We start from the raw sequence: 27,844 nt of genomic DNA, 5'->3' as shown, positions 1-27,844 counted from the left end.
CTGGACACAGATTATTATCTCAGTGAGGGTAAGGGACAGTTGTCCAACCCCCGCCATTATATGGCTATGCCCATTGATCCCACACCTAACTTTAAAAAAGATATCGATTCCTTTCTTACTGAGACTGTTGATGAGGGTATTATTTCTGAGATGGTTAAGTCCCATTTAACTGTTAAGGACCCTCAGAAACAGATTATGTGTCTCCTGCCAAAAATACATAAATCACTGACCAAACCGCCAGGTCGGCCTATTGTTTCGGGTATAGGTTCACTGACTGAACCTCTTTCCGCCTTTTTGACCCAATATCTTAAACCGTTGCTGGATTTGATCCAGGCACGGATACAGGATACCACTCAGTTTTTAAAAATACTGTCTGATACACAACTTGAACCAGGGTGGTTCCTCTGCACCCTTGATGTCAAAGCTCTGTACACCAACATCCCCCATTGGGCCGGTTTTCAAGCTTTACAATTTTGGCTGGATCGTGCCAATCTGTATCCTGCCGGATTTAATACTTTACTTATATGTATGACTGAGCATTTACTCAATAAAAATGTATTCTGTTTTCAGGGGGAATGCTTTTGGCAGATTCAGGGCACCGCGATGGGTGCATCTTTCACACCCATCTATGCGGATTTGTTCATGGCCTTTTTGGAAGAACAGCTGATATGCGATCCCTCCCATAATCTTTATATTAATGAAATTGACATCTGGAGGAGATATCTGGATGATTGTTGGATGGTATAGGGGGCGGATATGGAATTTATTTTGGAATTTGTTTAATATCTTAATGATAACAAATGAGGCATAGAGTTTACCCTTAACTCTGATTGCAACAGGATCAACTTTTTGGATGTCACACTCCAGAGGAATTTGGACAATACACTTAGTGCGAAAGTATTTCGGAAGTACCCCCAATATAACAGCTTGCTTCATGCTATCAGAATGCACCCCAGCCATACCATTCGCAATATCCCCAAATCACAATTTTTACGTATTAAGAGAATTTGCTCGACTCAGGAGGAATTTGTCACTTCTCAACAGGATCTTAGTAACAGATTCCGGCTCAGGGGATATAGGGATTTTGGTATAATTTCTGCCAGTAACTGGGCCAACATTCATGATGGGATGTCACTATTGAAATATAAAGTGAAAACACGGAGGACCACCGCTGATACTATCAGGTTTGTCACAACATTTGGGAGAAATAATAATGTTATCAGGGAAACTATAAACAAACATTGGAATATCCTCATGGCTAATGATAGTTTGTGCCAGGTTTTGGGTACTAGATACCAATTTTCATTTAGGAAAATTCTCATTTTAAATGTACCAGCAGTGGGGGGTGCCATTTATCAACAACTGACTTTGTCAGGGGATACTCTTTTTGGTACGTTTCCTTGTGGACATTGCTCCTCATGTTGGCATGTCAGTAAACTTAAACAATTTTCCAACAAAAACACCAGTAGGTGTATGATATAAAATTCTATGGAAATTGTGGAACTGACTGGATTATATATTTGGCCACTTGTAAATATTTGGCCTTCTATACTGGCCAGACGTCACATCCACTGAGGGTACGTATGTCCGAACATCGGAGTGACATACGTAACAAATGAGAAACCAGTGCTCTCTATAGACACTGCTTGATACACAATAAAAAGAAGATATGTACTCACCATAACATTCCAAGTTTGTAGTCCATCTCACACTTCATTCTTTACATATGGGATTGGAGATGATCCTCGGCTCCGACTTGGCCTATTTACAAGCTGGAAGACTTCTGGTTGGCTCGTGGCTAGGTAGGTATCCCATGGTGCACCAGTACAATCCTCAGATCTTGTTTGTTGCTGACTAGAAGAAATAATAATAACATACAGAAAGAAGCCAATACTAAAAGGTTTCCATAAATAATGAAATTAATATTTTTCTGTCTTCAGGTACTTCCAGGATGGGGACAGGAGGGCGGGTTCGTAAGAATGAAGGGTGAGATGGACTACAAACATGGAACGTTATGGTGAGTACATAACTTCTTTATGTTCTGTAGTCCTATCTCACCTTCATTCTTTACATATGGGACAGCGTTCCTAGCACCTTATTCTTGGGTGGCTCAAGGAGAAATACTCCTGAGTACCGTGGAACCAAAAGGTGCTCTACCCCTGGAGGTTAAATACAATTTTTAATGAGTAATAAAAGTGTGAGGGGTAGCCCACGTAGCTGATGCACAAATATTATCAAGTGGGACCCTGGCTTGAAAGGCTGCAGAGGTAGACTGAGATCTGGCAGAATGAGCCTTGATTTTAAAGGGTAAAGGTTAACCCTCAGAATTGTAAACATAAGCTATACAGCTAGAAATCCAGTTAGAGAGAGTCACTTTGGAAACTGGTAAGCCCAACCTGGATTCAGAAAAGGAAATGAATAGTTGATCTGATTTTCTGATGTCTTTAGTCCAGTGCAAATAAAAACTTATTTGTCTATGGATATCCAGCTGGTGAAACCTTTACTCAGCTGCATTGGAGTGATTTGGAAAGAAAACCGGAATTTCTATGGACTGATTCAAAGTGGCATGGGAGCAGACCTTCGGGACAAAGGAAGGATTAGTATGAAGGGACACCCTATCTTTGTGAAAAATCAGATAAGGCGGTTTGACAGACAATGCTTGCAATTCTGACACCCATCTGGCAGACGTGATAGCCACCAAAAACAACGTCTTTCAAGACAAAATTTTCAAAGAGGATGAATGAGAAGGCTCAAAGGGTGGAGATGTTAATTTAGATAACACAAATTTAAATCCTATGAGACCACAGGTTCTTGAACAGGTGGTCTTAACAAAGTGGCACATTTAAGGAAGGTTTTGCACAGTTTATGAGACATCAAGTTAGAATCTGGGAAACCTAGATGAAAAATTAAAATCGCTGCCAATTGACCTCTGATAGTGGCAGCGGCAGATCCTTGGTGAAAAAATTCAGAAAGAAATTCCAAAACCACTGGAATGGAGGCAATGGAGGGGTCAACATCCATTTTCTCCGCCCAAAGAGAGAATCTTTTCCATTTACTGGAATATAGTCTCCTAGTGGAAGGTTTATGAGAAGACGTAAGGATATAAGTCACGGAAGGTGAGAAGTCATGAAGCCTGTCTAGGGATGGAACTGGAGCAGCCACACTGTCAAATTGAGGGTGTGTAAGGAGGGGTGAAGCGAACCTGACACGCGAGTCAACAGGTCTGGAACTGGGTCCAGAATCCAAGGATCATCCAGGAGAAGAAGCCTGAGGAAGGGGAACCAAACCTGACGAGGCCAATAAGGAGCAATGAGGATCAGTTTGCATCCCAGCCATTTCACTTTTTGAATCACCTTGGGAATGAGAGGAAAGGGAGGAAAAGCATACAGGAGACCCAGGGGCCAATCATGAACAAGTGCGTCTCTCGGTGACTCTCCCAGAGGGGGGATGAGGGGAAAAGTAGCTGCTGCATTTGGCATTGATTGGGCTGCCAAAGAGATCACAGCAAGGCTGTCCCCACCTGCAGAAAATCCGTTCCACTGTTTCCTGTTTCAGAGACCACTTGTGAGGCATCAGGATCACCCGGCTGAACTTGTCGGCTATCACGTTGGCCGTCCCTGGAATGTGCATGGCCTCCAGAAAATGCTGGGAAGATATCACCCATTTCGAAACTCACATGGCCTCTCGACAGAGTAGGTAAGATCTGGTTCCACCCTGTTTGTTGATATACCATACTACCGACATGTTGTCTGACTGTATTGCAATAGTCCCCATAGGAAGAAGGTCATGAAGTGCTTGCAACGCCAGGAGCACTACCCTCATCTCTAGAAAGCTGATATGCAGGTGCGCCTTATGATATTGGCATGTGCCTTGGACAGTCCTGCCTAGATAATGCCTAGATAATGCCTCCCCACCTTATCTTTGAGGCATCCATGGTCACAGTGGCAATGGGTTGGTGAGGAACAAATGAAGTGCCCATGTTCAGGTGATTGGGTAATGTCCACCAAAGGAGGTCCTTCTTGCAAGATTCTGTCAGTAGAATGTGATGGGATAATGGAAGGTGCTGAAAGGACCATTGGGATGACAGAAGCCACTGAAGAATTCTCATGTGTAAACTGGCTAGTGGCACTAATAATATGGTGGAAGCCATGGTCCCAAGGAGCTGCAGAATAATCTTGGCTTTGACCCTTCATAAGGGGAGAAGGCACTGAATTTGAAGAACCAGGTTCTGTGCCCTTTTGGCAGGAAGATGAGCCACCATGTTTACTGTGTCTATCTTTGCACCTATAAAAATCACAGATTGAGAGGGCAATAAAGCAGAATTTTCCCAATTTATAGAGATTCCCAGCTGGGCACAAAGCTGAATAGTAGCGTCCCTGCTCTGAAGGAGTAGAATGCCTGGTGGGGGTGGTCAGGAGCCAGTCGTTCAAATACGCAAACACCTGGAATCCTCAACATCTGAGGTGAGCTGTCACTACTGCCATACATTTGGTGAACACCCTGGGGGCTGTGGTGAGACCAAAGGACAGAGCACAGAACTGGTACTGACCGGCTCCCAGGCAGAGCACAGAACTGGTACTGACCGGCTCCCAGCTGGAAGCGTGGATGACTCCTTGATGCCCTTTCCATTTTTATGTGATAAGCATCTTGGAGATCTACTGAGCACATCCAACTGTCTTTCCCTAACAACGGGAGTATAGACTGCAGTGTTAACATCCAGAACTTGTCCTTCTTTACTGATTCGTTCAATCTGCTGAGGTCCAGAATGGGCCCCCAGTCCCCTGTACGTTTTGGCACTAAAAAGAATCTGGAGTAAGTTCCGGATCCTATTTGGTCTGCTGGGACAGTTTGGCTGACTCTTTTTGACAGCAATTTCTTGACCTCCACAGTTGCCTGATCCCTGTGACTGGGTGGAACATCTGGGATCTTCTTGGGAACAAAAGGTGGAAGAGAAAAGGGTATGACATAACCTCTGGTAATAATTCTTTGTACCCACTTTTCTTGGGTGATACTTAGCCAGGCTTCTGGATACAAAGAAATGCGACCCCCGACTGGCCCCAGAGAAGCACAGTTGGGCCCCACATTAGGAGTGCTTGTAAGGCCGGCCCCGAAAGGAATCGTGACCTCCCTGGTTTTGTGGACCGCCCCTGCCTCTAGGGCAACGTCTACCATTTCCTCCTCCTCCTCCTCCTCTGCCTCTGAAGAAGGAGTCACCCTGTGCCTCCTGGAAAAATCTCTGGGACTTCTTGAACCACATCTTACCGCCCCTCTGACCCTTAGGGTATGGTCTAGAGGGAACAGTAAAATGTACTCCCACAGCAGACAGTGTTTTTCTTTCTTGCTCGCACCGGGTGAGAGTGTCTTTTACCTTGGGTCCAAACAATGAGGAACCGTCAAAGGGGGTGTTGGTAAAGGTAGACAAATGGTTCCACAAAGTTACACAAATGCATCCAGGAATGACACCTCAGGGAAATTCCTGAACCTGCTGCTCTACTCGCTCTATTGGCCGCATATGAAATAAGCCGCATGGAAGAGTTAATGATAGAGTTCAAGGTGGACAACTGGGCAGAAACCTTGTCAGGGCCTCCCTTAGTACATGTACCTTGTAAGGAGTCTCCTAACTCTTTAAGGAGATCTCTCTAAAGCCTCGTAAAGTGAGTAAGGTAATTCAGGGATCTAAGGGTAAATGCCACTAAAGAGAAGATACACTTCCCGTATCTGTCCATCATTTGAGACTTCTTATTTGGCGGATGAACAGAAGAAGAAGTCTCAGCTAGCTCCTTCTTAGTGGTTGCCACCACCACCACCATGGCATTTACAGGCACACCTTTAGATAAAAAGTATTTTCCTGGAGGGGGAGAAAGGAACTTGTTCAGTCTCCTGGGGACTGGCTCCACAGCATCAGGAGTATCCCACAACTTTCAACTAACTAAATCCATCAGTTCGTCAAAGGGTGGAGACACTCAAGAGGCAGAAGGTTGACACCCAAAAGCCTTCAGGTACACCGACACCTCATCAGAAGGGGTGACAGTGGGCCAGCTGCACCTCTGTTTAAGGATCTCCAGAATGTCTACGAAGGAGACATCATCAGAGGACGACTTGGGGGACCCTTCCAACTCCTCGAGGTCAGTGTCAGATGTCAAAGACTCATACTGTTAGTCGACATGCAAGTCCTCTTCCATTGGGCCTCCTCAGAAGGACATTCCAGCGAGGTCTCAGAAGAGTGGGGGCCACCAGCAGGTGGCTCCTGAGGCTGGGGGTCTCTGCTGCTGCTGCTGGAGGGAGTAGGAGCTGATACAGAAGTAGATGCTATAGGGGGAACAGTGCTGGTACCCCTGATAGGAGCTGACAATCAGGACAGCACACTCCTCATCATCTCGCATGATGACCTCTCTGGCTCCAAGGACCTCCCCGGCTCTGAGGAGACCGAGGATGCCTTCGAGCTGGAACCATCACCTCTGAGATAGACGCTGATGTGCCAAGATGAAGACTCGGAACCGAAAAAATTCAGTTCCAAGCATCCCTGTTGGGGCTGGCCAGTGAGCTTTGGCCCCTGGACACTATGGATGGCACCAAAAGTGTCGGAGCAGTACTCAGCTCCAAAGCAGCCACAAGGAGAGCTGGAGCCGAAGGTTCAACCGGTGGTACCAAACACTCCGGCTCTGAAAGACCAGCATGGCTCGGAGGAAGAATGAACACTGAGGGTTGAACGGGCTTGAGTGGCTCCAGAGCCGACTGGGTCCGAGCCAACAACAATTTAGGCAAAGCAGATGACTTCAAAAGTCTCAGTACTACCCTCTCCACATCTTCCGATAAACTCCTGGAAGACCTGGATGACATGGTAGGAGATCGAGATCTCGAAGGTACAGGAGACTTCAATAACAAGGAGGCCGGTAGGGGGTCCATAGACCGGCTCCGAGAAGTAGTCTCAAGAGTCTCAGCACTACCCTCTCCACATCTTCTTCTGACAAACTCCTGGAAGACCTGGATGACATGGTAGGAGATCGAGATCCCGGAGGTACAGGAGACTTCAATAACAAGGAGGCCGGCAGAGGGTCCATAGACCAGCTCCAAGAAGTAGTCTCAAGAGTCTCAGCACTACCCTCTTCACATCTTCTTCTGACAAACTCCTGGAAGACCTGGATGACATGGTAGGAGATCGAGATCTCGAAGGTACAGGAGACTTCAATAACAAGGAGGCCGGTAGGGGGTCCATAGACCAGCTCCAAGAAGTAGTCTCAGGAGTCTCAGCACTACCCTCTCCACATCTTCTTCTGACAAACTCCTGGAAGACCTGGATGATATGGTAGGAGATCGAGATCCCAGAGATACAGGAGACTTCACTAACAAGGAGACCAGTAGGGGGTCCATAGACCGGCTCTGAAAAGTAGTCTCAGGAGTCTCAGCACTACCCTCTCCACATCTTCTTCTGACAAACTCCTGGTAACCTGGATGACATGGTAGGAGATCGAGATCCCGGAGGTGCAGGAGACTTCACTAACAAGGAGACTGGTAGAGGGTCCATAGACCGGCTCCAAGAAACAGTCTCAACAGTCTCAGCGGTCAGCTCCGAAATACTTGGAACTGACCCTGCAATAACAATATCACTCTCAGTTGGCTCCAAGGTCTGTGGAGCCAATGAGACAGTTTTTGAAACTTTAGGAGGTGGCTCCGACACACCAGCTGGTGCTGGGGAGGGCCTCTTAGAAGAGGTCGGTAGGGGGTCCATAGACCAGCTCCAAGAAGTAGTCTCAGGAGTCTCAGCACTACCCTCTCCACATCTTCTTCTGACAAACTCCTGGAAGACCTGGATGATATGGTAGGAGATCGAGATCCCGGAGATACAGGAGACTTCACTAACAAGGAGACCAGTAGGGGGTCCATAGACCGGCTCTGAAAAGTAGTCTCAGGAGTCTCAGCACTACCCTCTCCACATCTTCTTCTGACAAACTCCTGGTAACCTGGATGACATGGTAGGAGATCGAGATCCCGGAGGTACAGGAGACTTCACTAACAAGGAGACTGGTAGAGGGTCCATAGACCGGCTCCAAGAAACAGTCTCAACAGTCTCAGCGGTCAGCTCCGAAATACTTGGAACCGACCCTGCAATAACAATATCACTCTCAGTTGGCTCCAAGGTCTGTGGAGCCAATGAGACAGTTTTTGAAACTTTAGGAGGTGGCTCCGACACACCAGCTGGTGCTGGGGAGGGCCTCTTAGAAGATTTTGACTTTCCCATGGTAGATTTAGAGGACGATAAGGAACTAGACAAATCTTCCTCGAAGGAATGTTTAAGAAGACCTTTTAGGATGAGCTTGTTCTTCCTTTCCTGCAACACCCTAGGACTAAATGCATGACAAAATAAACAGGTCTCCTGTAAATGGATGGCCCCTAAAGAGTAAACGCAGTTACCGTGACCATCTGTTATAGACATTTTTTGAGAACACTTAATACATTTCTTAAAGCCAGATGGCTTATGATCCTTACTCTCTTTAGACATTCTGCATTATAGGACACATTCACACAGTGAAAGGGAAGAAGGAGGACTAGGTCCTCTAATTTAAATGGGCCTAGCCCTGCAGGAAGGAAAAGACACCACGAGGACTGGGTCCTCTAAGTTAAATGGGCCTAGTCTGGGCAAGGAAGAGATAGGGTCTTCTAACTGAAGCAGACCCAAAAAGTTATTGAAAGTTAGAAAGTATCATACACTCAACAGAAACACAGTAATGAATGGGAATTCACAAATTCAGGCTTATGTCAAGCACAAACAGAACGTAATTCTGTTAACAATATTAGCAATCCAACGATGCTAACAACAAGCTAATTATTTAGGCTAAATAACAAGCAAAAAAACACCAAAAACTCTATCAACACACACAGAATAATAGTGTGCAAAAGGCACCTACGCTAATCTAATCTAGAAAAACCAGTATACATGATACCAACGAAGTAAGAAAAGACCAAAGGCCAAACATTGCACCAAATGGCACAAGTCATAGCTGCCAACTCTAATAACAACTACAATAACAACTACACTGATTACTATAAACAGTAACAGTTTTAAACTAACTATATTAAACTATTTTAAACTAAACAGCCAATAAATTTTAGTAAAAGTGGAAATAAATGCAATCACTTAGCCAGAGCAAAGAGAAGCACAACCAAACTCGTCGACGCGGCAAATGAGATCTGGGGATTGTACTGGTGCACCATGGGATGCCTACCTAGCCACGAGCCAACCAGAAGTCTTCCAGCTTGTAAATAGGTTGAGTCAGAGTCAAGGATCAGCTCCAATCCCATATGTAAAACATGAAGGTGAGATGGACTACAGAACATTGCAGATTTCCATTTTTTAATAATAGATAAAATTGCTGGTAATAGAAGCAATAAGCAGGGCTGGCATAGTATCCTAAATAGGAAGGAAAAATATTGGATAAATAAGCTGGGGGGTCTTTTCCCACCGGGATTAAATGATCATTTGAGGTATTTTATTGTTACTTTTGAATTTTAACATGTGACTTATGTTTGAGTTGTATGTTAAGTATTTGGCTAAAGAAAGTGATGTTAATTGAGGGGGGGGGCTGGTTTTTCCATTGGTGGATTAGTGTATATATGGGGGATGGAACATTATGTTTATATGCTTTCCACTGATGAAGGTGGTTATGCAGAAACTGGTATGGAAGAATAAACTATAAATTACCTACTACATGGTGTTATTGTGAGTGTTTTTGCCTTATACACCTTAATGCTGGCCATTTCTGTTTTGATCCAGATTTGGTTTGGCCCTGCGTTTGCCGTACGTGCAGAGCTCTCTCACTTCAGCAGTAGAACTGAAATGGGCCAAAATAAAGTTGGAGCTATTGGGTCATTACTGTCTTCAGATATTACAGCCACCACGTGTTTCTTCCAGGATGTTGGTGCTTCCCCTCCTTGTAAAAGACTGTTAGACAAAACCTTCAAAATATTTCTCACATTCTTCCCTCCTAGTTTCCAAACTCCCAGAGGAATACCATCTATTCCTGGATACTTTCCTGCAGCTTGACTGTACAGCACCATGTTTACCTTATTTAGTCCTAGTTAGCTGTTAAGTGTTGAGCCTTCTCTACCTCGAACCTTGGCATACGTAAGTATTCCTTAAGTGTTTGCGTTTGTGCTGTTTCCTGATTCCTACTCTTCTTTTCTTTATACAAATGATCATACAATTTCCAAAATATCTCTAATACCTCTAAAGACTCTCTGGTTATTTTTCTTGTTATAGGCTCCCTAAGTTTGGCAACAACCCTACCCTTTATATTGTGCATTGTGCTAAACATTTTCTGTGCTCTGGAGTTATTATCAAAAATAATTGCTTAACAGCAGTCTTACTAAACTCATGCACATTAGCCATTAGCCAGATGCTCCCTTATTTTCTCTTTAGCACTTTGCATTTGCTCCTCTTCTTGTTCGGTGAGTTTCAGCTTATTCTACGATACTTTAACCCTTGTCAGTCCCTCTAAGTAATTCCCGTTGCTTCTTAACCATATCTCTTTTTCTTTTATTCCTACCTTATTTTTAAACTCCACTTTCATTTTATCCCATTCACTAGCTATAGCTTCTGAAGAAATGTCTGTCTTTCTTAATAACTCTTAAATAATTTCAACTAGCCATTCCTTAAATTCCTCTCTTTTTATCAGATAAGTGGTAAAGTGGCACTGTCTCACTTTACTTCATTACTTTACATTTTTATCTTAGTTGCTATTGGTGCATGATCTGAGGCAGTTATTGGCTGTGGCTCAAAGCTTTCCAAGTGAATGTACATGCTCCAGTACATATTGTTTTTTTTTTATCACAATTTCTCCTAGCAATATTTTGTAAATGTATTTCAATCTGTTGTGGGGGCTCTTGTCTATCCCCTTGCATATCTGTCGTGGGATTTTTCTCCCCTTGTATATAATTACTTATCGGCTATTGTAAAATGTTTTTATGTGTGCTTTTGTGTAGACTTTCTCCCTAACTCATTGTACAATATTTAATCTGTTGTGGGACTTTTGTACCTTTGTTTATAATTACTCATCAACTATTGTTTTAATGGTTTTGACTCTGTTGTGAAGCTTCTCTCCCTGGGCGCACACTATAAATGGGCCATTGGCTCACTCGAACTATCCTGGTTACAAAGTAGAAATAAAACAATATGTGTTGATCAAAGGACAGCTCATTGATGACATGATGACATAGTTTCTCGGATCTCTAACTACAAGATCAACTTGCAGAGTGGTATTGTCAGTGTGATAGTTATAAGGGAGTCATGGTTGCCTCACAATACAATTATTCATTTTTGGCATCAAGTTTTAAGACATGGTTTTGACACCAGCTATTTGTTTGGGACAGGCCATGTTATGAGACTCTGGTGTCCTCTTTGGAGTGTACAACTCTATCAAGTTTGCAGTCATCTGCAAACTCAGTGAGCCAGAAAACCTTAACATTAGCTTTGAGCTTCAATAAGGAAAATGCCAGAAAGGAACAGCCCAAACACTGAATCCTTTGGAACTCCACTAGTGACAGATATTTTGCAGGAAGTTCAGCTGCCCACCCTTACTATCTGGGTTCTATTTGTGAGCCAGGTTTGTATCCAATGAGGTACATAGGCACTAACATTTAGCTGGGAGAGTTTATCTATGAGTATGGGATGGTGTCGAACACTTTTTGCAAGGTTTAAATATGCAGGGTCCACTGATTTGCCCTCATCCATTTCCTTGGTGACTTTTTCAAATAAATTGACTAGATTAAATATGAAGAACCTGCCCTTGATGAACCTAAACGGGACTGTATCAAGGGTCTGTAGGTTACCTATGTCCCTACTTATTAGTTCCATAATATGCCTTTGCATAGCCTTACAAATGAGACTCGTTCAGCTTATTAGTCTGTAATCGCCTGGGCCTCTGGTACTCAGTAACCATGCTGAAATTCAAGAGTGATTATTAGCAGTTTCTATTTTCTAATACCCTTTTAACTCTTTCAGCTAAAAACAGATGAACAAAAACAATGACCAAATACCTTTGCCCAAAAATCTTCAGAGCAAGACATCAACCCACTTCCTTCAGGGGTTTGTCAAACTCAGACATCACACGCTGTTTTATTCAGATTCTACTGAAGCTCCACCTTCATGCAGGGTAATGGTTGTTGCTGTCCTTCATTCATCTGGTACGAACCTTAGTTAATATTGAATAGCTTTTCTAGGTGGTCTGAGAAGTCATGTTTCAGGTTAACTAGTAGGCAGCCTGGTATGTTCTCTGGTGCCACAGATAATATGTTCTTGGCCATTGATATTGCCTTGAGAACTTGTTCTTGGGAGATTTGGGGGATGTAGATGTTTTCTAGTTCATTTCTTGCCTGGGGTGCCTTCTGTGCAGAGTGTGCATGTCCTCCCTGTGTTCATGTGGGTTTCCTACGGGTGCTCCTGCTTCATCCCACATTCCTAAGACATGCTGCAGATAGATTACACACTCTAAATTGGCCCTGTGTATGAGTGTGTGCATATGTGTGTGCCTCCTGAGGAGGGCTGGGCACCGGGCTGGCAACTGGACACCATAAAACTCTACTGCCACTCATTCTGTGGACCCCTGATATGTTGTTGAGAACCCTAATGGCAGCAGCCAAAAGTAGAAGAAGATGATGAAGATGTGGGTAACTGATCTGATAATACTGGAGGGAAAAGAAAGGGGAGGTTAGTGCTGAATTTAAAGAAGGGGGAGGTTAGTGATGAATTTAAGAAGGCTGAGGTTAGTGCTGAATTTAAAGAAGGGGAGGTTAGTGCTGAATTTAAAGAAGGGGGAGGTTAGTGCTGAATTTAAAGAAGGGGATGTTAGTTCTGAATTTTATCCAGTAGACTGGCATGTCCTCTGGATGAAAGAGGGTATGTGATGTCATTTACTGTTAGCTTTACAGAGTGCTTGGTCTATAAATCTTGAAATGTATATGCACTGCCATGCTACTTATAATGTACAGATGTAGTAGGTAGCTGCATAAGAGACTGAACTTTTCATATATTTCATAGTAAACCTTAAGCTATTTTCTGTGTTGCTTGTACACATAAGCTGCTTTTCTGTTTTATTATGATTCTTGCAATAGTGTTCATGTACTTCTTCTGGGACTTTAATTTTAAGATATATGTTTTGTGTAGGTTCATGGTAACTTCTCTTCGTCTAGATTAATTTCAGTTACATTTCTTTATTATTTTTACCAAGATGGTTTACGTAATATAATAGCAGACACGTGATTTTTTTTAACTAAAGCTGCCTCTACTGTGCAAAACTTGAATCTGCGTTTCATTTGATTCATAAGGAGAAACAATATAATAATCACATATTCAAAAAACAATTTATTGTGTGTATCTGCAGTTATGTGGTAGAAAACTAGGCTACTGTGAAAATATTGGTGTAGCTTGTGGAAACCAGAGGGAGTGCTACAATATGATGTTTGAAACTCAATGCCAATGTCTGATCAATATTCCTCTAATGAATTTACATGGAAGAAACACAGGAAGATGACCTTACGACCTTCATCAGAAAAACTTGATAATTTCATTCCTTAAATACAATTTCATTTGAGCCACACCACAGAGAAATGTTTGAACATTAAGCAGGTCTCATAAAATGTTTTCATGCTTTTTGTGTCTGCCCTTCAGCAGAGCTCTTGGCCTTAATAAAATGTATGAATTCTACCACTTCTGTTTCATGGGACACACTACCTCCATATATTTCTGTTGATGCAAATGTTGTCCCAAGCCTCAGTAGTTGTGCTGAAATTCATGAGCTATTATTAACAGTGCTCCTTTCCCACTACTTTATTGTGTCTTTCGGCTTTTCCCGGTTAGGGGTTGCCACAGCGGAACTCCGGTCTGCTAATGATTGGCAGTAGATTTTTACATGCCGAGTTGCTGGCCCTGACGCACAACCTTCAACGAAGGTACGCCCATTCATGCATGTTTCCACACAGAAGACGCTCTAGCTGAGAATCGAACAGGACGTCTTACTGTGAGGCGACAACGCTACAGCAGCACCACTATTTTAACTATTTCAATTAAAAACAGATGAATGAAAACAATAGGTAAATGCCTTCATCCGAAAATCTTCAGAGCAAGACATCAATCCACTTCCTTCAGATGTTTGTCAGACTTCATCCCATGTTGTTTTATTTCGATTATACTGAGTGTAATATAACCAGCTCTCTGATCCCAGCTCTCCAAGAACTCCCAGTCTTGTCCAAGGTTAATAGTTTATGTTGCTTATTTGTATCCCTTCTTCAATACCATATATGACTTGGTCAAGGTTGGTGCTGAAAGATGTCTCTCATTTTAAGATCATGCCAAATACATAGAATTAACAGAAATGAAAATCTGAACAAATATATCTTACCTTCTGATGATAGACCTTGAATGTTAATACCCTTGGCTGCCAGGAAATTTAGACATGCATCAATATTTTCAATCTAAAGAAAAGACAGAAAAAGGTGGTATGTTATGTCACAAAAATAAAGCTCTAATGGAGAAGCTGAAGCAAAATATAACTTCACTTAAAGATTTTAAAGTGATACTTGTCTGAGTTATATTCAGATCCCTGAAGGGACTGGGCAGCTATAGGAAGGAATGCATCCGACTAAACTACAGGCTTCCTTGCATAAAGCATAATTAAAGTAAACCTTGCATAAAGCATAATTAAAGTAAACCTTGCATAAAGCATAATTAAAGTAAACCTTGCATAAAGCGTAATTACATTAAATGGCTGTCATGTGCAAAGAAACAAATGACACTAAACACAGACTTTTATGTGCACAACTACAATGTAGTGCATGGTGCATAATGATTACACCCTGATATTGTGAAAAAGAGAAACCATTTAAGCACTTGTATGACACTTGGATCTTAACAGTTGTTAAGCACCCAGTGTACCATGCTTGGCAGTTAAATATGCCAGTACTATGCCAGTGCTGGCCAGCAAATGAGAGCAGCAGAATTCAAAACAGATTTTTTTTTTTGCTTGCTGTCTGTACCAGCAGGCTGTCCTTCACTTTCCTTAACATAACACAAGGTGCATTTCTGACACTGTTCACTATGTGTTTATGGCTTTGAAAACTAGCAAACACTTGGCACTTTTTTGTAACTAGTAGTACATAGAACAGATAAAGCTCCATGAACTACAACAAATTATGATTGGGTCTCTGATAATTGTAGATCAGAGTGTGTGATATACCTTTAAGAAGCTTTCCAGTGAGTCAGCACATACATAGAAGTACTGAGCACGTGCAAGCAAGAGTGCCATTTTGAGTGAGTAGCCAGAGTGTGAAAATGCAAGTATGGAGTCAGTCAGTTAGATAGTTCATTTAAGTTTAATGTTCCTGCCATCCATCATGATGTATTTGTATACAACAAACTACTTAAATGAACACTCAAGCCTCAACATCTTCTTTATATATAAAGAAGAGTGACATGGTGTCAGAGTGGGATCCACAGTTACAGCCACGAGGCAACCAGTTAAAGTTGGAGGAATATACAGGAGTGGATCCCTACTGCTCAAGTGACTCGCAAAACAGGTCAGAAACAAATTTCAGGTACTAAAACTTGCTTAAATGATTTCTTTAATTGCAATTATAAAATGAAGCACTCAGAATGCTCAAGAGAAATTTCTTATTAAACAAAATGTCTGAAACTGTGACATATTGATGAAAATATTCAAAATAGTTACGAAAATGTTTGAAACAATATCCAAATTGCATAAAATGTACAAAAAGGGGAAAACAACTGTATTTTTCTGCTGTGTGCTGCTTCTTCGTATTAACTAAAGCTATTCAAAATATCTGGAGTATACAAAATGTTTGCAAGTGTGTGCAGTATTGGGTCCCCTATGAAATACCGAACGCTCAGAATCCTGACGCCCAAATTACTGAGACCAGAAGCCCAATATCCCATATTACCGAAAGACCAAAAGCACGAAATTCAAAATCCCGATGTTAAGGGATATTGAGTTAACGCTTCTGGTACTGCGGTTCAGGTAAGTATCTGTGTGTAAGTATGTTTGTGAGGGGCTTTAGTGTGTGTTAGTGTGTGTTGTGACTGTGGTATGTGTGTGTGTGTGTGTGTGTGAGGGACTGTGATGTGTGTGTGTGAGTTTGCCTTCTGTGCGTGTTTGTGCGATCTCGGAGTTAGAATATTAACGTAGGGGGTGTGGGGGACACTATGTGTATGTGTGCACTGTATGTGTGTTCATTGTTCACGATTTTGAATTTCGCGCTTGTGGTCCGTTGGTCTTCTGGTATTTTGGGTATTTGGTCTCGGGATTACGGGCATCGGTCTTGTGGGTTTTCGGTCTTTTGTAGTGAACCCGCAGTATTACACTGCAGTTATTTCACAAAGTAAAGTTGTTTCAAAGAATAGTTCGCAAAGTACAGTTATTTCAAAGCATATTTCACAGAGCATTATTTCAAGTACCTGGTGTGTGAATGTTCATACATAATTACAAGGGCCATTTTGCATTGTGTTTTCGCAGACCCGCACCGTTTGTGTTTGATAATAGTATTGCAAAAAAAAATGGACAGTGTCCGAGCAGGAATATGACATTTTCATACAGGCTACTTTCTCTGACAAAGATGCATGTACAAAAGCATTTATTCTGATTAATTTAGCTGCTGCATTGGCTATTGAAAGAAAGCATTCATTTGTGTATGCACCTGCTGTGTTTTCAGGGGAGGGGGAACCGCCATACAGTGGTACCTGCTGAAGCAGCAGAAAACCCTGAGAACTTAAAATGTAAATTTAGAGTAATGTGTAACCCCCAAGTGAATGTTACAATGGAAAGGCACTTATTTTACACAAGGGATCAAAAGACTGGTGAAACTTTTGGAGCATATATAACTGACTTGAGAAATAAGGTTAAAACGTGCAGATTTGATGATTTCAAAGATGAGGTGATAAAGGACAGGCTTGTGTGTGGTTTTAATAATGACACAGTGAGAAAGATTTAGCTTCAAGACAGTGATTTAACATTAAATAAGGCCATTGAGATTTGTCAGATATACGAGCTTACAGAAAAGCACAGAAGTATGCTTACAAATGAGAAAAGCTGTAGAAGGCACAGTGACAAAGCTCATGTTAATGGTATGCAGCATGTGGTTAAAAGAAACAGGCCCAAGCACATGGCAGCTACTGCAGGTCCATAACAGTCTCTGGGAAATCCCTGAGTCTTTTGAGCAAATTCTAGGGCATGCTCAGTGAAGCATAAGGGTGAGTCAGCAAAGTCAAAACATGTGCCCCCACCTAGCTTCATAGTTAACTGTCGTAATTGAGATGGAAATCAAGAACCCCAAAGAGAAAAGTGCTTAGCTTTTGGTCAACAGTGTCATTCCTGCAATAAGTGGAATAATTTCAATAGATTTTGTAAATCAAATAAGGCACATTCTTTTATCAAAAGAGGGCATTCCAAGAGGCACGTTGTTCAGTAAGAAAGCTGCGACCCTACTTTTTATGTTGGTGGTGTGTCTGTGCTTGGTGAAACAGTTAATGCAGTAGATCTGTGGGAAAAGATGAAATCTTTTGTACTGTTTGGATTAATGGTACCCCATAGAGCTCAAAGTAGATACCGGCTCAAAGTGCAATGTTATGTTAGCAGAAATGTTTGCTAGAGTAAAAGCTGCAGAACAACTTGATTTGGCAGAGTGTACGAAGCTTGTTGCTTATGGTGGTGAAGAGATTCAAACCGAAGGCTCAGTAGTGCTTTCATGTTACTCTGCAGGGAACAACTATGACTTGCAATTTTTCATAGTCAAGAGACACGTGCAGTCATTATTAGGCCTCAAAGACAGTTTGAAAATGGGACAACCTTCACTTACTAAAGAAGTCCACCATGTAAGCCAGAATGACAACAGTTTAGATTTCACCCAAACTATTTTTTCTAAGTATGCTGATACTTTTACAGACAAACTAGGCAAACGACCAGTTGTGCACTGCATGAAGTTAGACCTAGAGCTCAGCCCAGGTATCAGACCAGCACAGAAAGTTCCAGTAGCTATGCAGAACTGAGTCAAAGCTGAGATAGACAGAATGGTGCAGCTAGAAGCAATTTGTCCAGTAGAAGAACCTACTGAATGGGTATTCTCCATGGTGGTAGCTCATTAGAAAAGCTCAGATGATATCAGAATATGTATTGATCCAAGAGAGCTGAACAAAGCATTAAAAGATCTCATTATTCAATGCACACAGTTGAAGAGGTTGCTGCCCTCATGCCAAATGCCACTGCTTTTTCTGTCTTAGATGCAAAGAGTTCCGTTTGGCAAATTTTGCTTCACGGAAAATCTTCCTTGTTAACCACATTTAGTATGCCATTTGGAAGATACAGATTTCTGAGAATGCCATTTGGCACAAATTCTACCAGTGAAGTCTTTCAGTGTGCGATGGGACGAGGATTTTCTGGCTATCCCTGTCCTATTATAGTAGATGATATTCTAGTAGGAGGCAATGGTGAAACCAAACATGACAGAAACCTCAAGAAAATGCTGGAAAGAGCACATGAAGTGAAGTGAATCTTAAGCTGAATCCTCAGAAGTGCAAGTTCAGGCTATGCGAAGTTACTTATGTTAGGTTTACGACCAGATCCTTTAAAGCAAACAGCAATTCTCGAGATGCCATCTGCAGATATTGTCCAAGCCCTACAATGTTTTCTTGGCATGGTCAACTATCTAAGCAAGTTCATTCTGGACTTAAGCCAACTTTCAGCACCACTCAGAAAGCTGACAAGGAAAGATGTAATTTGGTCATGGTCAGAAAAGCAACCAAAGAGTATTTGATGTCCTGAAACAGAAAATTGCTTACCCACCAACTCTCAGCTACTATGATGTTCACAAACCAGTTATTCTTTCCTGTGATGCTTCTAAGTTTGGTCTAGATGCAGTCAGTCTTCAAGAGGGTAGACCAGTAGCCTGTGCATTGGGAACTCTTACCCAGACTGAAATGCAGTATGCCCGGATTGAGAAAGAACTTTTGGCAATTGTGTCTGCATGTTCAAAGTCCCATAATTATATTTATGATTGACCTATCCAGATCAAAACTGATCAACCTTTTGTTACTATTTTGAGAAAGCCTATGCATACAACTCCATCCAGATTGCAACATGTGATGCGCAAATTGCAAAAGTACAATTTCAATCTTGGTTACACAAAAGGCAAAATTTTTATTTTGCTGATACCTTATCCGTGTCACCTAAAATGAACACAGAACAGCATAAAAATGAGCAACTTTATTTCAAGGTCGTGGAAGTTTGACTTTTGATGAGCTCAGAGCTCATACAGTTTCAGATACAATTCTCCAGAAGCTCAACCACTTTATCAGTCGAGGATGGCCTTCAAAGCAATCTTGTTTACCAGTGGAAGTGCAACGATATTTTCCATACTAAGATGAGATTTTGTCAGACAATGGTATCGTCAAGAAAGGTCCTAAAGTGATTGTTCCAAAGTCCTTGCAACAAGAGTACATTAAAATCTTGCATCGTGGCCAACTTGGAACTGATTCTACCATATGAAGGGCGAGAGATATAGTATTTTGGCCTTCTATGTCAAGAGATATTGAGAATGTACTTTCATCTTGTCAGTATGTCATAGTACAAAGCTGCATCAGCAAAAAGAACCACTTCAGTTAAGCCAGATTGCTGAACTACCTTGGTCGACAGTAGCCACAGATATCTTTGAGTGGAATGGTCAACATTACTTCTTGTTAGTAGACTCTTATTCAAATTGGTTCAAGATTGACTTACTTCCCAACCTAACTTCCAGTACTGGCATTACTAAGTTGAAGTGACAATTTTCTGTCCATGGTAGTCTGCACAGAGTTACTTCTGACAAGGGTGCACAGGTTACTAGCCAGCAGTTCAAGAAACTTGCAGAAGAGTGGGACTTTGTTCATGTTACAAGTAGTCCTGAATACCGTCAGTCAAACGGCAGGGCTGAACATGCAGTTCAAAGTGTATAACAGCTGTTAGAGAAATCCAGATGTGACAGTACTGATGTTTTCCTAAACTTGTTAAATCTCAGAAACATTCCTTGTGATAATTATCGTGGTTCACCTGCCCAAAGACTTATGGCAAGACAAACCAGAACCATGTTACCAATCAGCAGTAATTTATTGGTTCCATGTGCTAAGAACAATAAAGCAGTAAAAGCCCAACTGAGAAGAAGAATTTAGATAGAAACAACTCTGATCCAAAACAATACCAAAACAGCAAAATCTTCAGAAGTCAGGAATCGAAAAACAGGAACCAAAGTCAAATCCAAAAGCAAATTCTTTATTCTCCAGCACCTCGGTGTAACCACCTTTCAAGAGTATACATTCTCACTGAAAGAATGGCTATATATATAGCAATTAATTAAACAATTAATTAAACAATTTCAGTGGGATCAGAGTTGTTTCTATCTGAAGGTGTGTGGAGTGGAGTTTGTGCAATTGTGAAGAAGAATTTGTCTCAGAATTCTTACTATGATAAAACCAGCAAACCGCTTAGTTCATTGAAAAAAGGGGAGATAATGAGGATGCAGACGTCAAAAGTTTTTATTCACATCAGATTTGTGAAAATTTTGTCAAGAGCTGAGATCATACATAGTGGAATCACAAGGAATGGAATTCAAATGACATCAGAAGCATTTGTTACCAGTGTCAGAACCAGTGTTACAGCATCTTGCCTGTGACTTTTCCAATGTTCCTGTTCCAGAGGACATTCTGTCAGCAACTCCCTTTCCTGAGAAAATCCCTGAAACTCCTCAAGCAGAACATTCCCCATTGACTGTCCCTGTTGCTAAACTCAGTTCTAACTATTATGTCACGAGATCAGGTCACATCTCACAACCTACTTCCAGATACATGGCAACCTGGACATGACTGTTGGTTTTCTTTATTAGTGTCTGTATAAGTGTATGCCTATAGAAATGTCATTGTTTATATGAGACAGCTCAGTAAAGGGGAAGGATGTAGATCAGAGTGTGTGATATACCTTTAAGAAGCTTTAAGAAGCTTTCCAGTGAGTCAGCACATGCATATAAGCACTGAGCATGTGCAAGCAAGAGTGCCATTTTGAGTGAGCATGCAAGTATGTAGTCAGTCAGTTAGTTAGATAGTTCAAGTTTAATGTTCCTGCCATCCATCTTGATATATATATATATATATATATATATATATATATATGTATGTATACAACAAACTACTTAAATGAACACCCAAGCCTCAGCATCTTCTTTATGTATACAACAAGAGCGATAATAAAATCCTTTATTAAGTGTTTTTTCAGTTTCTTGGTATCCATGTCTTGAACATGTAGTAAGTGGGATATGATCGGACACCCAATTGTAATTCTGTATGCTGTAGGAGCTCTAAATCAGCAGCTGTTGGACGTCTTCCACCGACTCTCCAGCAGGTCAATGATTTTCATCCAAACCTAAATTCATCAAATTTCACAGCAGCTCTTTTTAATATGAACATGGCACATATCAAGCTCAAAAGTGCGATCATAAAAGAAACCCAGCTTTAGACAAAGACTTTTAAATTGCTCACTGTTTCATTTACATTCCATATAATCATTTATCAGAGGAAATCTTAATCTGAAGGCCAAATCCTTCCAACTCCCCACAACAGATCCCTCACACACACACACACACACACACACACACACACACACACACACACACACACACACACACACATGTGCGCATGCGTGCACACTCAGACACACATACACATGCATATATACATATGCTTTGTGATGCCCCTGCACTGGCCCAGTAATCAAGGATCCTCAATCCTCACCATTAACACCAGTGAGGGATATGCACATTGGGAGGATGACAAGTACACACCCAGTAAAGTATAATTTCCCTTAAGAGCACACAAAGATTACAGTCAGTTTGGGGCTGGTTTCTCCCTCTTTCTCCAGATCCCCAATAAGACTCCCCACTGGCACAGCAATAGGGTTCAGATCTCAGCTGAGTGCTCAAGCCAAAACCTCCAGCACCCTCTCTGTCCATCCAGTGCTTCGTGTTCCTGCCCAAGTAGCTGACACACACAAACTTTGAGATTTGATTTACATACAAACACACACACTCCCAGGAAAGCCTGGCACAGGTTCGCTAACTATGCACCCTTCTGCCCAGACTATAAGCTAGTACCAGCTGCCACCAACCACTCTCACTTATACGCTACTAATAAGGCCCTTCCCAAAGGGTGACTAATTCTACTGTGTAATGTTACTGTTATCCAATTGGTAAGTGTTACAAGAACTTTTAAGGCTATTTCAGAGTGGCCTATACAATATCACCAAATACATATGCAAGTACCCTAAGAGCTTAAATATCTCTAAACAAAACCAACCACAAGTAAAAGGTTTAAAATAAATTTAATAATAAACAAGAACAAGACAATACTCAATAACCCAATACAGTGACAACAGAGTTCAGAATTACAGGAAATATTTTAAAACAACATTGCAGGACAGTCTCACATAAATACAGAAAACATCTAGACTGATCTTACTATTTTCCTATCTATCTCTAAGAGAGATATTATGATCTAAGTCTTACTTACAGAGCAAGGCAAGTGCTCGTGAAATGTTTACAGGTTCAGAGACAAATACAAAATGTGCTGACTTTCTGAGATAGTTCTTAAGTTACTAACAGACATTTCTGCTGGGTCATCTCAGATTACATAATTCTTGTCAACTATGCTTTTAGTTTACAGGAACTTTAAATATAACACCTCAGTGTCAAGAATACTTATCTCTTAGAAGTTGACACTTATCTCTTAGAAACTTGCCTGGAACTGGAAATCAAAAAACTTTTACCTTGGAAACCTGTAATTATTTCTATTTCTAGACAATAGAAAGAATTTTTAGCTGCAGACATTCTGTCTCTTAGCTGAGATAAACTAACTTTATGCATATTGTAAAACTCTTTACATATTTTCTTAGAGTTTGCAAGTATATTCAGGCCTTTACTATCAGCACATACATTTGCATAAGCATGCAGTTTATACACATTCCTGCTCTTTTCCATCAGGGTGCACTGTGGTTACAATCTTGAAGCTCAGTACAGAACATATACTTTTAACATTTCTAAGGCAAGCATATAAATCATATTACTATTCACAAATGACACAGAATTATTTACAACATTCTAGGTGGCTGGGGTGGTAGCCTTCACATAGTTATCAGTAAAAGCAAACATTACAATGATACTAGCACAGGTGGATATTTTATCCATACAAATGTGTAATATAAGCATAGACTGTGGTGGTTTCACATCAGCTTTAGGTGATAGATAGCTATGGATCATACCATCAACAGACTTAAAACGAATTAAATGAATAACATGTTTATTTCATTATGAATACATATACATTAAGTATTAATTTTCTGACTATATTTATGCTCCAAGACGAACACATATATATTGCATATCAGTTTTCTGACACCGTTTATCAAACTTTAGCTGTTACCTTAAAGAAAGACCCTTCACTTTTTTTCATCTTTGTGACATCGCCTGCTTTTTGGGCATGCTGTGAGACTAGTCTACACAAGAAGTGTTTTTTTTTTGCATTTGCTAAGGAGCTTCAGTGTTACTGGTGGTTTGTGTCTTGCACACCACACTTTTTGTGAGAGATGACATTTGACTACAAATTACAACTTTGGAGTTGTTTGCTAGGCTTGCTAGGCTCATGTAAATTCTAAGGCATGAACCCCAGAATAGTGTTGTTTTAGCATTGTTACTTTACAATATGGAGGGATAAAACAAGTCCATGTAACTGGAGCTGATGCTGATGCATCCATTTCCTGTTTGACATTACAAAGGAGTCACATGTCAGAATACACTTTTTCATGCGCATCTGCAGATGCACCATAATTCATCTCACCATAATCTAGCTGAAGAGGCCACGTACATAAAAAGTTAGTTACATCTTCTTACAGTCAAAGTACACACTTATATGTGGCGATGTGTACACTACGACAGTACATAATCTGTTTACTGAATTTGCATAAGAATACAGATGGATATTTCACTTGGATGTCACTTGAATAAAGTTCATAATACTTTTCCCGACTCACAGCTGCAGTTTCTGAATGCATGCTCCACAGGTGCTTTAGAGAACGTCGTCTGGGGAGACCTAGGAAGTGGCTCCACCATTGTATTACAGTCCCACCTCTAGAAATATGCTGGCTCAGCACTTGTCTCATCAGACTGTGAAGAATTTGAATGGTTTCCTATTCATCTTTAAACCATGAACTGACCATTTCCTTTGCCATGTTTGCATGTGCCTTTGTGAATGCTCAAGGTGAGCACATGCTTGAAGAAGTAAAAACAAAACACAAAACAAATAAATAAAAATAAATAAATAAAATGTGTACTGCTACTGAAGTGTTCCCACTAACTGTCCTGGGCCACCTCACTCCTTAGGGAAGTTCATTCCTGGAATGCTGTTCATACAACTTAAACAGATAGTGAGGGACAACAGTTACTTTTAGGAGCCATTGTTCCGTAGCATCTGCCCCAACTCATAGTAGGAGCCCATCTCCCTGTCAAAGTTAAGCCCCCTTAGTTTTAAAGTGGAGCAGAACACCTAATTCCTTTACTATGCTACTGTAAAATCACCTCATAACACAAGATAATGTACTAGTTATTAGTTGTCTACTTGCTAAATGGCATTGATCACCTAGATTTTACAGTCGTTACTGCACACAGGAAGTTTTCTAAGTATTACTAATGCTTTGTTGAATACTTCTTTCTAAGTAGAGCCACGGTCCCCTGATGTCTGTCCTACTTTGCTCCACTTCCCATGCAACCCCTGCTGTCTAAGGGTTGGATTACTTACATAATTTATATACCACACATTCACTTAGAAATTATGTCATTTGACCAATTATCACTCTGTGAATTAAACACAACATCTGCTGCTTAGGCAACTGAAAATGATTTAGCACAATTGCTCCAGAATTACTAATCCATCTTGATCACAGCTATACCAAAACTACATATGGGTCATCACATCATAAGTTTTATTCCTAGCTATATGATCTGATACACGTGCAAGCATAATAACAGCTCTTCTCCTGGAAACAACTACACCCAATATCGCTTAAATCCAACTCATTGACTACAGACAAAATTATTTTCAATATATAACAGAAAGAATTAAGTCATCTAATCTACATCTGAACAGATTACTCAATCCTCCACTTTCTGACCAGAAACATCATCAAAACATCCATTTATTTATATTATACCCCATGAATCCACCACCACAGACAGCATATCAAAAATTAATACTTCAGTTTTCCTTCCTTGTTTCTTCGTTACTCCCAGCTAACAGCCCTTATCGCCTCTCCTCACTTATTCACCCCGTACATTTTCAACATAAATCCCCATTATAATGCAGTCATCCAGCAATTAAAGGAAATGGTATCATGCTGCTGATTCATACTATCAGGATGATACTCCCATCCCATACTCCAACTCATCTTTACTTATCTACTTCATGTTATATCCAACCATTACTGCTGCACTCCAACTCATCCTTCCTTATCTGTCTCCTGTTACCTCCAACCATTACTGCTACACTTCTACTCATCCTTCCTTATCTGTCTCATGTTACCTCCAACACCATTACTGCTATACTCCTACTCATCCTTCCTTATCTGTCTCATGTTACCTCCAACCATTACTGTTAATCTCCAACTCATTGTTTCTTATCTGTCTCATGTTACCTCCAACACCATTACTGCTATACTCCAACTTATCCCTCCTTATTTGTCTCATGTTACCTCCAGCCATTACTGCTATACTCCAGCTCATCCTTCCTCATCTGTCTCATGTTACCTCCAACCATTACTGCTATACTCCAACTTAGCCTTCCTCATCTGTCTCATGTTACCTTCAACCATTACTGCTATACTCCTACTCATCCTTCCTTCCCTGTCTCAAATTATCTCCAATCATTACTGTGTTACCTCCCAACCATTAGTACTGTACTCACACTCATACTTATCTGTCTCATGTTACCTCCAACCATTACTGCTAATCTCCAACTCATCCTTCCTTATCTGTCTCATGTTACCTCCAACCATTACTGCTACACTCCTACTCATCCTTCCATATCTGTTTCATGTTAGTTCCAACCATTACTGCAATACTCCTACTCATCCTTCCTTATCTGTTTCATGTTACCTCCAAACCATTACTGCTACACTCCTATTCATCCTTCCTTATCTGCCTCATGTTACCTCCAACCATTGCAACTGTACTCCTACTCATCCTTCCTTATCTGTTTCATGTTACCTTCCAGCTCTTACTGCTGTACTTCTACTCATCCTTCCTCATCTGTCTCATATTATCTCCAACGATTACTGCTGTACTCCAACTCATCCTTCCTTATCGGTCTGATGTTACCTCCAACCATTACTGCTATACTCCAACTCATCCTTCCTTATCTGTCTCATGTTACCTCCAATCATTACTGATGTACTCCAACTCATCCTTCCTCATCTGTCCCATGTTACCTCCAAACCATTACTGATATACTCCAACTCATCTTTCCTTTTCTGTCTCATGTTACCTCCAACCATTACTGATATACTCCAACTCATCCTTCCTCATCTGTCTCATGTTACCTCCAACAATTACTGCTATACTCCAACTCATCCTTCCTTATCTGTCTCATGTTACCTGCAACCATTACTGCTAATCTCCAACTCATCCTTCCTCATCTGTCTCATGTTACCTCCAGCCATTACTGCTATACTCCAACTCATCCTTCCTTATCTGTCTGATGTTACCTTCAAAGCATTACTGCTATACTCCAACTCATCCTTCCTCATCTGTCTCATGTTATCTCCAACCATTACTGCTCTACTCCATCTCATCCTTCCTTATCTGTCTCATGTTACCTCCAACCATTACTGCTAATCTCCAACTCATCCTTCCTCATCTGTCTCATGTTACCTATAACCATTACTGCTATACCCCTACTCATCCTTCCTTATCTGTCTCATGTTACCTCCAAACCATTACTGCTATACCCCTACTCATCCTTCCTTATCTGTCTCATGTTACCTCCAACCATTACTGCTATACTCCTACTCATCCTTCCATATCTGTTTCATGTTAGCTCCAACCATTACTGCTATACCCCTACTCATCCTTCCTTATCTGTTTCATGTTACCTCCAAACCATTACTGCTACCCCTACTCATCCTTCCTTATTTGTCTCATGTTACCTCCAACCATTGCAACTGCACTCCTACTCGTCCTTCCTTATCTGTCTCATGTTACCTTCCAACTCTTACTGCTGTACTTCTACTCATCCTTCCTTATCTGTCTTATGTTACCTCCAACCATTACTGCTAATCTCCAACTCATCCTTCCTCATCTGTCTCATGTTACCTATAACCATTACTGCTATACTCCACCTCATCCTTACTTATCTGTCTGATGTTACCTTCAAACCATTACTGCTATACTCCAACTCATCCTTCCTTATCTGTCTCATGTTGCCTTCCAACTCTTACTGCTGTACTTCTACTCATCCTTCCTTATCTGTCTCATGTTACTGCTGTACTTCTACTCAACCTTCCTTATCTGTCTCATGTTACCTTCCAACTCTTACTGCTGTACTTCTTTTTTTTTTCCATAATAAATTTTTATTGAAATATATTTTCCAAAAACATTACAAAAATACAATAAACATCGCACACATAATACACTATAACTACTACAAACCATTTATACAATATCTACATGAAATGCTTCCTATATTTAATATATTCCTAAAATCAGTATCATGCTAATATAA

General features: G+C 41.0%; 1 protein-coding gene across 1 annotated transcript in view; it reads right to left on the bottom strand.

The window, feature by feature from the left end:
- The window catches only part of LOC122810494 (neuron navigator 2-like), a 2,968,645-nt gene that overhangs the window by 2,622,370 nt on the left and 318,431 nt on the right, over positions 1–27,844 (bottom strand). Inside the window, exon 8 of the mRNA XM_044082075.1 lies at positions 14,394–14,466. Within this exon, the coding sequence (XP_043938010.1) occupies positions 14,394–14,466 (73 nt within the window). The remainder of the gene's footprint in view (positions 1–14,393; positions 14,467–27,844) is intronic.

Source organism: Protopterus annectens, chromosome 9.part0 (genome assembly GCF_019279795.1).
Source record: "Protopterus annectens isolate FY-2018-M chromosome 9.part0, PAN1.0, whole genome shotgun sequence".
NCBI classification, from domain to species: Eukaryota; Metazoa; Chordata; order Ceratodontiformes; family Protopteridae; genus Protopterus; species Protopterus annectens.
The sequence above is the reverse complement of the archived record's forward strand: the minus strand, read 5'-3'. Positions and strand labels throughout refer to the sequence as shown.